This window comes from Camponotus floridanus, unplaced genomic scaffold (genome assembly GCF_003227725.1).
Source record: "Camponotus floridanus strain SB8 unplaced genomic scaffold, Cflo_v7.5 scaffold16, whole genome shotgun sequence".
Lineage (NCBI taxonomy): Eukaryota > Metazoa > Arthropoda > Insecta > Hymenoptera > Formicidae > Camponotus > Camponotus floridanus.
The window spans coordinates 1,138,642-1,151,164 of NW_020229281.1; the positions used below are offsets into that span (position 1 = coordinate 1,138,642).

Below are 12,523 nucleotides of genomic sequence, written 5' to 3' on the forward strand. Positions count from 1 at the left end.
TATAACACGTGTCTAATACAGGGTGCATCTGAAATAGTAGATCAGAATTTGCCAATATATTCTTGGATTATCTTTAGAAAATTTTGAATTTTTTAATGATTAAAATATTAAAACACACATTAATATTTCTTAATCATAAAGAAATTAAAATTAAAAAGACAAATTAATTAAAATATTTTTTCAAGTTAAATTTAATTGATATATAAAAAGAATTGTAGAATCTTATTCCTTATATTATATAATTTCAAATAGCATACTTTGAAAGAATCTTTAATTAAACTACTATTTAATTACTATAAAAATATTTAATTATGAAAATTAAAAAGTAAGAAATATAAGATATTTAAAGGAAAGTTGATTCTAAATTTGCCAAAGAATATAGTAGCAAATATATTGGATTGCTATTTTAGAACATAATCTCCATCCTGTATATGCATAAATAACATAGATACGAAAAATCATGTACTATTAATTATACACGATCATTGTTAATCATGGTTGCGGTTCTATTTACACAGTTCGTTTAATGAATAAATCTAAAAAAATATATTTCAATTAAAATGCATGATGCTTTGCACTTCATTACCTTATCTTATACTCTCTTATACTCTCTCTTATGGTAAAAAAATTTAAATCCACATTTATTTTTATTTATATACATAATCACATATATATACACATGTTGTCTTAATTTTTTCCATCAATCAGCATTTTCGTTTCAAGCGTGTCAAGAGAGATTATGTTAATATAGATATAAAATTTATTTCATCTTCACAGGAGTACACATACACACACGTATGCACATAATCTCATATAATTTAAGATAATTTAATTTTTCAATTTTTTTTAACTTTATTCTTCTGGCTATGAAATAAAATATATGATTCAGTATAGTATTGCGATTATAACATATACACAAAGAATATTATCTTGAAAATTCAAACTATTCAAAAAATATTTAAATATTAGGAACAAGACAATTATATACTTATAAAAATAATTATTTTAATTTTAAAATAACTGTGTTTAAGAGATTTAGCTATTTGCATTAACTTTAAGCACATGAAGGCTTGAGAAATGCATGAAACCTTTAAGAGTTGGTGTTTTATACAATAGTCAATATTAATCTGAGAATAAAAAAAGAAGAAAGAAAGAAAATCGTATGCTTACATGGCAGCTAAAAATTAGTCGTTAGATATCTCTTCTAAAAATAGATTCGGATAGAATTTCAAAGCTTCTATCGAATCATCTCTGCACGCTTTGCCGTACTTTTCCGTGACTAGCAATCGCTCGCGCGCTAACAATACTGATATACCCTCCGATTGCGCAAGATCTTCGGCCGTCATAGATTCTCTTTCCTTCAACTGAAAGTTTTATATAGATAAGATGTAATGGATAGATTAAAAATTTTCATTTTCATAGCATAATCGAATATTTACCAATTCCGTTATGCGATCCACGACAGCGTTATCATCGTGAGAATGAATTTGGAGAACCATAACACCACTATCAAAGCTCCTTAACACGATCGGTAAACTTAAGGGCGCCAAACGTCTACTGGCGTGTAATAAATCCTCAGGAGACAAAAGTTCCATACCTCTTGCTCTATTTACACGACAATAAACATCTGTAAGTGTCATCATACCGCCTACTTCCTGAAATTAATTATAATATTTTCTACTATTCTTTATATATTTCCCAATATGTAAATTGCAAACCTTTATTGGTTCTTCTAAGATGTATGCAAGTTGCTTTGCTAATTGTTCAAAGTACTCATTACTGCTTTTATACGCGTCTCTTGTCACTGGGTCGTCGATACCTAAGCTCATTAGGTAAGCCTTAAATCTGACAGTTTCATCTTCCGTTATGTCACCTTGTCTCTCCTGCAATGATCCTGCATTATGAACCTCAATCTGTCAACCTTACAAAGCAATCATTGAAAATCACCCGTATTTTAGCAGAGATTGTCTTTGAGATGGCCACCATGTCTTTAGCCATATCCATAAGTTTTGTGAGGTCTCGAAACGCCAATGATATATTTTGATCAGTTTCTTTCTGCTTCGCTTGTAAACTTCTCTCGATACCAATAATACCCGTTCGCGGTTTTATCTGCGGTAGCAGTTTTGAATTTCCTTGATTATCGTGCGCATTGTTAAGTACAATTAGTCCTGTGGTAGAAGTTTCCCATACTCGTTTTATAATAGTATCGGATAATTGAGTTATAAAATGTGAATCTAGACCTTCTTTAAAGGACAGTTTGACATAATTATACAAACTATTATCCGCCGGACCAGGCATTTTATCTAAACAAATATACACAAATATTTTTAGTCTAATTTATAAATTATTAATCGTTTAACTTGTGTAACTTGGAGTCTCACCAACAGCAGGTTCAGAGAGATGTAATATAATCTTCTTACTACGTCCAAAGGAGAACGGTCCGGGATTCTCTTCCTCGAAGAAAACGACATATCGAAGCGACAGCGACAAACACGTATTACCTCGTGGTATATCACCGGGTCTGCCCCAGAGTATTCTGTGACTAGTTAAGATTAGTTCGCCGCCTTCGAAGTTAGTCTGAAAAGTTATCCTAACATTTATGTGCCTCTAAAGAATAATAACACACTCGTGTATCTTCAGGGACATCGGTGGTTTCCCGCAAGTACCACATCCGCGACATAATTACCTTTGTATCGCCGTCGTAGAGACGCACGGCCATGTCGCGTCTCGCGTAAACCTCATTCGGCATGAGCCGGGAATCGGCGTACTCGAATCTGTTCATCGTGAGACCCTATCACGACCTGTCAAAACGAAGGACCATGTTCGCCACCCTCGTGCGATTAGCCCGAACTTGAATACCCTTAGGTGGAATCGAACTGTCAGCCAGTGAGTGAATCTGACATGATGACCGTATGTATATCGTGACGTACGCGTTGACGTGACCGACCATCGGTGGCATCGCCTCCGAGCGACGAGTTTAATTGGCGGGCTCCAGTGGCATACGCCAATCGCGCGCGATCGCGAAAAAAACGTCGACGTCGGCCGAATCGACTGGCGCATCCGGCGTGGGAAAAAAAAAAAAACAATCCGAGTCTCGTCTTCGTTCCACGTAACCGTGGCGGTTTTCGGCCCTTGGTGTTCGACGCGGACGGATTCAACAAACCCCCAATGTGGCGTTTGAGTTTGGAAGGTTATGGACTGAGGTTACTACGGGGTGTGGCATCGTTATTTTCGGCGGGTCCGCGAAACTCGGCGAGAGACGGCGACGCGATGTCGCGTTAGAAGAACGCGAGAGCCCGTGGCCGCGCGAGAGGATTCACGAGAGAGATTCGTCGCTCGCACAGTTTTGCCCCCTCCTTCTTTTGTTTTTTTTTTCCTTCCTCTTTAAACCTCTCCGCGAGCCTCCCGAAGGGTTGTTCGCGCGCGCGAGATCCCGGCGAGGTCCTCGCGACGCGACGCGAGTCGCGAAGGGAGATGCGCTTGTGACAATTCCTTGAAGTCAATTCGCGCGACCGTACCGTTGGACGTGAAGTAGGTAATAAAAGTTATTATTGTGCCGAGCCGCACGCGAGTCGCGAGCCAGGTACGACAGTCCATGAAATCACGCGCAACAAACACGACGTGGGATGTTGAGCGCAACCACCCCCACTCAGCCCCACGAATACACCGAGATGTCTCGGTTAGCCGACTACTTTGTAGTGGTCGGCTACGATCACGAGAAAGAAAGTAAGTCACCACGTCAGAAATGTCGTGTCCATTGCTTCTCCTTATTATTGCAACCTATCGTGTTCTTTATTTTCTAATTATATCCTTTATATTTTTATTATATTGAGATAAATGACAAATATATCCAAACTGAGATTGCATCAAGAAAAGTAGCAAAGTGCAATTAAAAATAAATCTGATAATTGTCTGTAGCATTTATAATGAGATTATTTCATGAATTTTGCAATCATGGAATTAGTGAAAATTAATCGCTGCATAAAATTGGGAAAGATGTGTAATATGTATCGTCATGATTATAGGGGGTGGAGTGAGTAGCGGAGTTATATTGCAACGATTCCCAGAGAAAGATTGGCCAGATACACCTTTCATTGAAGGAATAGAATGGGTACAAAACTTTTTCTTCTTTTTTTTTCAGAAACAAATCTATCATATCGCTCTACTTACATATATACTATCTTGTTTTGTATAGTTTTGTCAACCGCAAGGATGGGCTTTGTCAACGGAGAGACAAGAGCCACGCTTCTTTGTGTCGATACTGACAGACATCGATGCGAATCGACACTATTGCGCCTGTATGTGTTTCAATGAAACGGTCTCCATCGTGCCAAGTAAACCAGTAGATGAGGAAGAGGATCCCGTTGATGGAGATAGTCGACCTCTGGTCAGGGCGATACCCGCCATTGCCCATCATAGCATTATGTATGCACCCAAATGTCTGGTGCTGGTTTCCAGACTTGATTATATAGAAACATTTAGAGTATGTGTTATTTATACAATTATTATTGAATATTAATATTGATTGTATATTTCAATTCATTAGTCGCGATCTATTATTCTTGTAGAACTGTCTCGGTATCATTTATACAGTGTATGTGGAAAATCTTGGCATACCATTAGAGACTTTAGTTGGAAACATATTAGGATGTATTCAAGTACCTCCTGCTGGTGGGCCACAGGTACGATTCAGCATTGGAGCGGGTGATCGTCAAGCGCTTCAACCACCAATTAGTCCTTCTCTTCCTATAACTCATACTAGTGTAAATTTATTATTTCAGCAATTAGGTAAGAATACAATAATAATTAAATTTTCGCAAATGATTTATACATCTTGGTTATTGTAGAGTTACATTATTGATATTTGCAATGTATTTTCTAGGTATTCGTAATGTGCTAGTATTATTTTGCGCAGTCATGACAGAACACAAGATACTTTTTCATTCTGCTAGTTATTCTCGATTGACCGAAGGATGTCGCGCCCTGACAGCGTTGATGTACCCGTTCAGATACTCGCACGTTTACATTCCTCTTTTGCCTGCGGCTTTAGTCGAAATACTCAGCACTCCAACACCATTCATTATGGGTGTACATAGCTCGTTAAAATACGAAGTTGCGGAACTTGTAAGGCAAATTTTAAATATGATCTCGAAAGAATCTCGCGTTTAAATTCTCTCATTCAATATTCACTGTAAACTTAATTTTTTTTTACAGATGGATGTAATAATTGCCGATCTAGATGGAGGCTCTATAACGGTTCCCGATGGTGTTTCGCTTGCTTTATTACCAGAACCATTGCTCTCTCAGACGCAGGATGCGTTATCTTTAGTGTTGCAGCCGGAATTAACATGCGCCGATTACGCTTTCCCTCCGCTCGCTACTAGGGCGCCGCATTCGCCCATGCTTGATAAAGAACTTAGAGCGGTATTTATGAGAACCTTTGCTCAATTGTTGCAAGGATACCGGAGCTGTCTAACGTTGATACGAATACATCCGAAACCGGTCATTACTTTCCACAAAGCGGCATTTTTGGGAGAGAGAGGTCTTACAGACTGCGATTTTACCACGAGGGTCTTAGATTGCATGTTTTTTACGTCCTTCATCGCGGAGAGAGGTCCGCCATGGAGGCCCTGCGACGTGTGGGATGAACTCTACAGTAATCTGAACGATCAGTTAAAACAGGAAACGCAGGATCACCGAGTCATTTTGACGCATATCCAAGAACTGGCGCAACAGTTGTATTTGAATGAGAATCCGAACCCTCAACCGTATGTGCAGAAGATCCTGAAGCCACCCGAAGGTGCGTTTGCGAGGATTCATCAACCTCTTTTGCCGCGTATCAATCCCGAGCAGGTCCAAGTGATCATCGATGAGGGCCTCGCGAAGAACAATCTCAAAGTCAGACTGTCTTCCCTACGACCGATTCAGCCTCGCATTGTGCCCATAGGTCCGCATATCTCGTTTATTCACGATACTAGACATCTGGTCAGCAACTCTGCTCGTAGACTAGAAGTATTGCGCAATTGCATCAACTGTATATTCGAGAACAAGATATCAGATGCTCGCAAGACGTTTCCAGCTGTCTTGCGAGCTTTGAAGAGCAAAGCGGCCCGGTTAGCGCTCTGCATGGAGCTATCGCAACACGTGGTCGGAAACAAGGCCATGTTGGAACATCAGCAATTCGATCTGGTGGTACGTCTGATGAATTGTGCGTTACAGGACGACTCGTCGATGGACGAGCATGGAGTCGCCGCGGCGCTGTTACCACTCGCCACTGCATTCTGCAGAAAACTTTGCACCGGTGTGATCCAATTTGCGTACACCTGCATTCAGGAGCACCCGGTATGGCAAAATCAACAGTTTTGGGAAGATGCATTTTATTTGGACGTGCAAAAAGATATCAAACGCCTATATCTGCCGGGCGACAATTCGCCGCCTAGACTCATAAATGATGGTATTCTGAGTCCCATCAGTCCGCGAGACGGCAAGGAATTTCCGTATCGCGATCGGTATTCCATTTATCAAGCGCAGGAACCGTCGGCGCTGGAGATTGCCGCGGATCAAATGCGAATTTGGCCGTCGATCGATCCTGAAAAGCAAAAGGAACTCGTGAACAGCGAGGAGAGTACCATGTATAGCCAGGCGATTCATTACGCCAACAGAATGGTCTATTTGCTGGTGCCGTTAGACATCGGTTCAAAGACGCATCGTCAGGATCACATCTACGACGAAGAACGCGCGAGTAATAGCATCACGAATAGCGTGGCGAGTGACAGTGGCGACGCCGAGTCTGGATTCGAAGAGACCGATCCAAATGAAACTGGCAGCGCTGTCATACGAATGGTTTCGCGATTCGTCGATCGCGTCTGCACCGAAGGCGGCGTCAGTGCCGAACACGTGCGATGCCTGCATCAAATGGTGCCAGGGGTTGTTCATATGCACATCGAAACGCTCGAAGCGGTCCATAGGGAAAGCAAAAGGCTGCCGCCGATACAGAAACCGAAAATCTTGACGCCCAACATGTTGCCCGGTGAGGAAGTGATAATGGACGGCTTGCGCGTTTATTTGTTGCCCGATGGCAGAGAGGAGAGCTCCGCGGGACTGCCCAAGATACCGCCTCTCTTGCCGGCCGAGGGTGCCATCTTCTTAACGAATTACAGAATAGTGTTTAAAGGTATACCGTGCGATCCATTCGCCTGCGAACAATTAGTCGTACGAGCCTTTCCCGTGACGTCTCTTACCAAGGAAAAGCGAGTCGCCGTGCAACATCTTGCACATCTGGATCAATGTCTTCAGGAAGGTCTACAATTACGTTCCTGCACGTTCCAATTGATAAAACTGGCCTTTGATGAGGAGGTGACGCCCGAGAATATCGATACTTTGAGGAAACTCGTGCACAAGGCGCGATATCCGCCGCACATTTTTCATCACTTCGCGTTTAACGGTCAGATCCTAGTCACGCAGACGGCGCATCATAAAAATAAGGAGAAGAACGCCACGCTGAAGGGTTTCGCGAAAAAGACACTGTTGAAGACCGCGCGCAAAGCTGGTTTCAAACCGAAGCAGTCGTCCAAGCGCCAGAAGTATGTGCTGCCGAATATGAATCTCATCAATAGCAACAATAAATACATGACATCGCCTGGACGAATGAGTCTACCGATGACCGACAACAACGATCTCAGTCACGACGATGATCTCAGCGTCGACGACTTCGAAATACCTGGCATGGTGACACAGCCGCCGACCGATGCCAAGACCCTTGAACGTTTATCCGAACGTAGCTATGTCAGGGATTGGTATCGGCTAGGTCTCTATTCGAACGGGCCGCACAATAATCGTCGCAATGAACCTTTTCGACTAACCTCGGTAAACTGCGCTTACATGATTTGCCGGAGTTATCCCGCGCTTCTGATCGTGCCCACTTCTGTATCGGACGAGAGCATTCGACGTTTTTGCAGGCTTCATCGCCACAGTAGAATGCCAGTCGTTACCTGGAGACATCCGCGAACGAAGGCACTGCTGATCCGGGGCGCGGGTTATCATGGGAAAGGCGTGATGGGCATGCTGAAAGCCCATCCGACCTCCAGCAGTAACCTCAAGACTACGTCTTCGGAAACTACCTCTTCTCTGGAGCAAGAAAAATACATGATGGCACTCGTCGCCGTGACGCCGCTCTCCGTATTGCGACAAGGTTCCGCATGGGGCATGTCCGACAGCTCTTTGAGCATAGACTCGCTATTGCTGGCGGCGGAAGATCGTAATGCCACTCCTGAGCAGTCACGTCGCAATCCGTTTAACAAACCCCTCAGCACTTTCAGCTCGTCGGGCGGCAAAGGACCCAAGAACTTTGGGCGATGGGGCTCTTTGAAGGATAAGAGACATAACTCGCAAGCTTCCCTGACCTCCGTTCATCATCAGCGCGGAACTGTTAGACATTCCGCGGATTCCGACAGTGGCACAGAATGCGTTCACACGTTTCAGCGCGCAGCTCTCTATATCCTGGGCGAAAAGGCGCACATGAAGGGTGTGAAGGCGGAATCCGCTCCCAAGACAGATTTCATTCCAGTGGAATACTATGATGTAAGACATACCAAAGCAGCGTTTAAGAAATTAATGCGAGCATGCGTGCCGAGCTCGCCAAACGTGGAGCCCGATCAGAGCTTCTACAGACTGATCGAAAGCTCGGAGTGGTTGCAGCAATTACAGAATCTGATGCAGCTGGCAGGTGCGGTCATTGATCTTATGGACATGCAAGGTTCGTCAGTGGCCGTATGCTTGGAGGATGGTTGGGATACTACGACTACCGTTTGCTCGGTGGCGCAGGTATGCTTGGATCCGCACTATCGTACGATCGACGGTTTCAGGGTCCTGATCGAAAAGGAATGGCTTGGATTCGGACACAGATTCGGCCACAGGAGCAATCTCGCCGCGAACTCGCAAACTACAAATTTCACACCCACGTTCCTACAGTTTCTCGATATAGTGCATCAGATACAGAAACAATTTCCCCTGGCCTTCGAATTCAACGAGTATTACCTTAAATTTCTGGCTTATCATTCGGTGTCTTGCCGTTTCCGTACGTTCCTGTTAGACTGCGAATTCGATCGGGTCGAGTGCGGTATCACCGCGATCGAAGATAAAAGAGGTTCTCTGACAAGTCATCACAAGGGCGTGGACACTGGTAGCGACGACGACACGATCTATCCTGGCGGTAGATTAGCAGGAACTGGAAATACTGGCTGCAATCTCGGGCAGAGTATATTCGATTACGTAGAGAAGCAACATGCGAGATGCCCACTCTTTTACAATTTCATGTATACACCCAACACGGAGAATCCTGTTCTGCGACCGGTCTCTCATTTGCCGAGCCTCGATATCTGGCAGTTTTACTTGGAAGAGGAACTGGCGCATGGTCCGGCGTACGATCTCGAAGTTTTGCAGCAAGATTCCCAACAGGAGGAAGAGGCCGAGGCTGCGGATGGCGTAGTGAAGAGCAATCGTAAAATGGTCACTCAGGGGTGAGCGAATCGATTTTAAATGTCGCATTTTAGCATTCTTACGTAAGAAATGACACCAATTCGTTTCTAGATACGATGGAATCACTACAATGGTTCCCGATCAATTCTCGCATCTCTTGGAGGAGATTCACAAATTGGAGACCGAACTGGGTCATTTGCCGCAAAAGTGGAAAGTACTCTGGGATAAACTCGAACTGCCGAATACCGATTCACTTGCCGTAAGTCGCAATCATTATGTATATGTATCAGAAAAGTTTACATGAATTTTAATTATTGTTGAATTTCAAATTTGCTGGACTGCAATTCTTTTCTTTAGCGACACGCGTCGTTCAGTACGGCATTAGTGCGATACCACGGTCGATTGATTCACAAACGCTCCACCCTGGAATTGCTGTTACGCGGCAAACTCGCTGGTGGAAACACTACCGGGAACGAGGGCTCCGTATATGCGCATCCGCATAGGTACCGTTCACGATCCGTGTCTCTAAAATAATAAACTGAAATTAACACGTGAGTGCAAATTACACTTTACGCTTGTCGAAGGTTTGAACGATTGGATTCCGCGACGCCGACTCATTGCGATGCGTGTTCCGGTGTGCTATGGGGTCCTGTAAAGGCTGGATTAAGATGTATCGATTGCGGCCACGTGTGTCATGACAAATGCGCGGATGCTGTGCCAAAGAATTGCACAAAGTATAAGGCTGTGACGGATAATCTCCAGACTCACACGCTTACAAGAAGCGGTGGCGATAATGGAAGCGTAAACTCAAGTATGCAAGCTTCATTAAATGAGATTAAGCACAGTTTTGTTCCGCATATTATTTTCGCAATTATGATCTCTTCGAATTCGTTCCGTATTAATAATTAGAATTTTTGTTATTATTTTGCCTACAGGTGTAACAACTATACAAACTAGCTCTCAACAATATTATGAACAATTTTCGAGCAACGTGGCGGAAAATAGAACGCACGAAGGCTATCTTTATAAACGGGGAGCTCTATTAAAGGGTTGGAAGCAAAGATGGTTTGTACTGGATTCTATAAAACATCAATTGAGATATTATGATGCAGTGGAGGATTCACATTGTAAAGGATATATAGGTATGTAATCGAATACGTAAATGGATGTGCGAAAAGAAAAAAATTTGAACGAACTTGAACGAATTGGAACAAAATATATATTATACAAAATCAAATTGTATAAAATCTTGTATTGCAGATTTGGCTGAGGTGGTGTCTGTTACTCCAGCTGCACCGATGCCCGGACCACCAAAGAAAACGGATGATAAATCCTTCTTTGATGTAAGAATCTATTCTTATTTTAATAGAATAATGTATGCAATCTAAATATACAAAAAATGTATCGATTCTTTAAGTATATCAATTTCGGATAAATTAATTTACAAGATAGAAAGTTTCACTAGCGTTACCGATGTGTATTTTTTCTAATTTTACAAGTTATAATTCATTTTTGTCATTATATTGTTTAAATCTCATTTCTGCTATATTGCACAATGCATGTGTAATGACAAACATGACAGGACCATTTTTCTTACAGCTTCGTACAAACAGACGGACGTATAATTTTTGCGCCGCCGACGCAACCACAGCACAAGAATGGATCGAGAAGGTTCAAGCGTGTTTGCAATAATGTCGCAGCGCGCTTGATTATATTAGTACTAATTAATAAAATTCTGGATGTGACTGACATAGAGGGTAAAAACACAAATTTTAATTTTGTTACATATATACTTGTTACATAGTCTAATTTTTGTGTATGCGTCATAGACTGCAGTAATCTTGCTTTAAGTATTTTAAAACGCAAACTCTCGTTGGACTGAAAAATAGTATCATAAATTTCAATGTGATACATCCATATCCTCGATATAGGATTAGTATATGAATATAATGTATATTGTAATTATGTCGCGTTAAAGTTTTTATTAATTCAGCTGGGAGATGAAAGATCTATAATGCCTGAAATCTTTTTTTATTTTGTTTAATATATTTTCTAACGTTTAAATTATAATGAAATATAAAGCATTGAGCTCATATATAATAAATTGTGTGCACATATATTCATATATATATACAGAAAGTCTCAGGATTATCATAGTTTCTGTGAGTTTTTTGAATAAAATGGAATCGGTCTATTTCCTCAGTAAAAATATTAAAAATTTATTAAATATAAATAGTTGTTATATAAACGATTGTATCACGACGAAGTACAAAAAAGAAAAAAGTTTGTCGTGCGAAAGTCATTCAGAATTTATGAATAAATCTTTGTCTGGTACATATTTCTTCTTCATAATAAGATGTCTTTCAGTGATAATTTTTCTGGGAAATAACAAATAAAGCAAATTGATGCACTTGAGAAGATTGTCGTCACAATAATGCAGTAAATATTTCTATTAATTAGTTATTATGCATAAGTGTTGAATAAATTTGTCAATCCATCGTCCAATCCGGCAAAATTATTACTGTAAAGCAATGTCATTTCTTTTTACAAAATATAAAAATATAAATTATACATATCTATTTTTTTAAAGTACCTAAAATTTGTTTAATGACAATTTAACGTGATACACACAAATTAATCAATTGCAAGAATGCTGTGATAATTTCAAGGCATATATACTATTATATGCATTTAGCATTTTACAATGATACAAGCAAATCTTACAACACTATTTTTAGGTAACATCAAATTATAATAAAAGCTTTATTGATTATATATAATCAATTATATATAATACAGCTATAATTAGAAATGTATCATCTATTAATCAATTTCAGTAATATTCTCAATGTCTGCTGATAATATAATATTTACAATATATATATATTGTACATTTTATATTAATATTTATAATTATTGTTTTGAAATAGATTTTATTCTAACAATAATAATTTAAATTTTGTCATTAAAATGACCAATATTAAATATTTAAAAGAAATGTATAAAAGCACATGTTAATTTGAACCTTAGCACATAATATGATTAA

At 40.6% G+C, this 12,523-nt stretch overlaps 2 protein-coding genes across 3 annotated transcripts; one reads left to right on the forward strand and one right to left on the reverse strand.

Annotated features, from left to right (window-relative positions):
- Positions 1-662: 662 nt before the first annotated feature.
- Positions 663-2,894, reverse strand: LOC105251284 (vacuolar protein-sorting-associated protein 36). Of its 2 annotated transcripts, XM_020027496.2 has the most exons (7): positions 2,687-2,894; positions 2,382-2,577; positions 1,948-2,303; positions 1,719-1,883; positions 1,440-1,655; positions 1,171-1,364; positions 663-864 (listed from the first exon to the last, which is right to left on the reverse strand). In XM_020027496.2, the coding sequence occupies exons 1-6, from the start codon at positions 2,780-2,782 to the stop codon at positions 1,185-1,187; spliced, it is 1,209 nt and encodes a 402-aa protein (XP_019883055.1). In that variant the 5' UTR covers positions 2,783-2,894; the 3' UTR covers positions 663-864; positions 1,171-1,184. The 2 variants fall into 2 exon arrangements, with proteins under 2 accessions (XP_019883055.1, XP_011256264.1); XM_011257962.3 differs by lacking the exon at positions 663-864 and having other exon boundaries at positions 1,016-1,364.
- Positions 2,895-3,065: 171 nt separating this feature from the next.
- Positions 3,066-11,545, forward strand: LOC105251282 (myotubularin-related protein 13). Its single transcript, XM_011257961.3, has 12 exons — positions 3,066-3,726; positions 4,026-4,111; positions 4,196-4,483; positions 4,569-4,788; positions 4,883-5,124; positions 5,215-9,518; positions 9,589-9,736; positions 9,835-9,980; positions 10,062-10,288; positions 10,413-10,619; positions 10,738-10,820; positions 11,077-11,545. The coding sequence occupies exons 1-12, from the start codon at positions 3,627-3,629 to the stop codon at positions 11,167-11,169; spliced, it is 6,144 nt and encodes a 2,047-aa protein (XP_011256263.1). The 5' UTR covers positions 3,066-3,626; the 3' UTR covers positions 11,170-11,545.
- The last annotated feature ends 978 nt before the right edge of the window (positions 11,546-12,523 follow it).

Coding starts and splice junctions, on each gene's coding strand:
- LOC105251284 (XM_020027496.2), bottom strand. CDS start 2,782: ATGAACAGATTCGAGTACGCCGATTCCCGGCTCATGCCGAATGAGGTT. Junction 1,884..1,947: donor CAATCTCTGCTAAAATACGG/GTGATTTTCAAT, acceptor GGATCATTGCAG/GAGAGACAAGGTGACATAAC. Junction 1,656..1,718: donor TCTTAGAAGAACCAATAAAG/GTTTGCAATTTA, acceptor AATTAATTTCAG/GAAGTAGGCGGTATGATGAC.
- LOC105251282 (XM_011257961.3), top strand. CDS start 3,627: ATGTTGAGCGCAACCACCCCCACTCAGCCCCACGAATACACCGAGATG. Junction 3,727..4,025: donor CTACGATCACGAGAAAGAAA/GTAAGTCACCAC, acceptor TCATGATTATAG/GGGGTGGAGTGAGTAGCGGA. Junction 10,289..10,412: donor TAATGGAAGCGTAAACTCAA/GTATGCAAGCTT, acceptor TTTTGCCTACAG/GTGTAACAACTATACAAACT.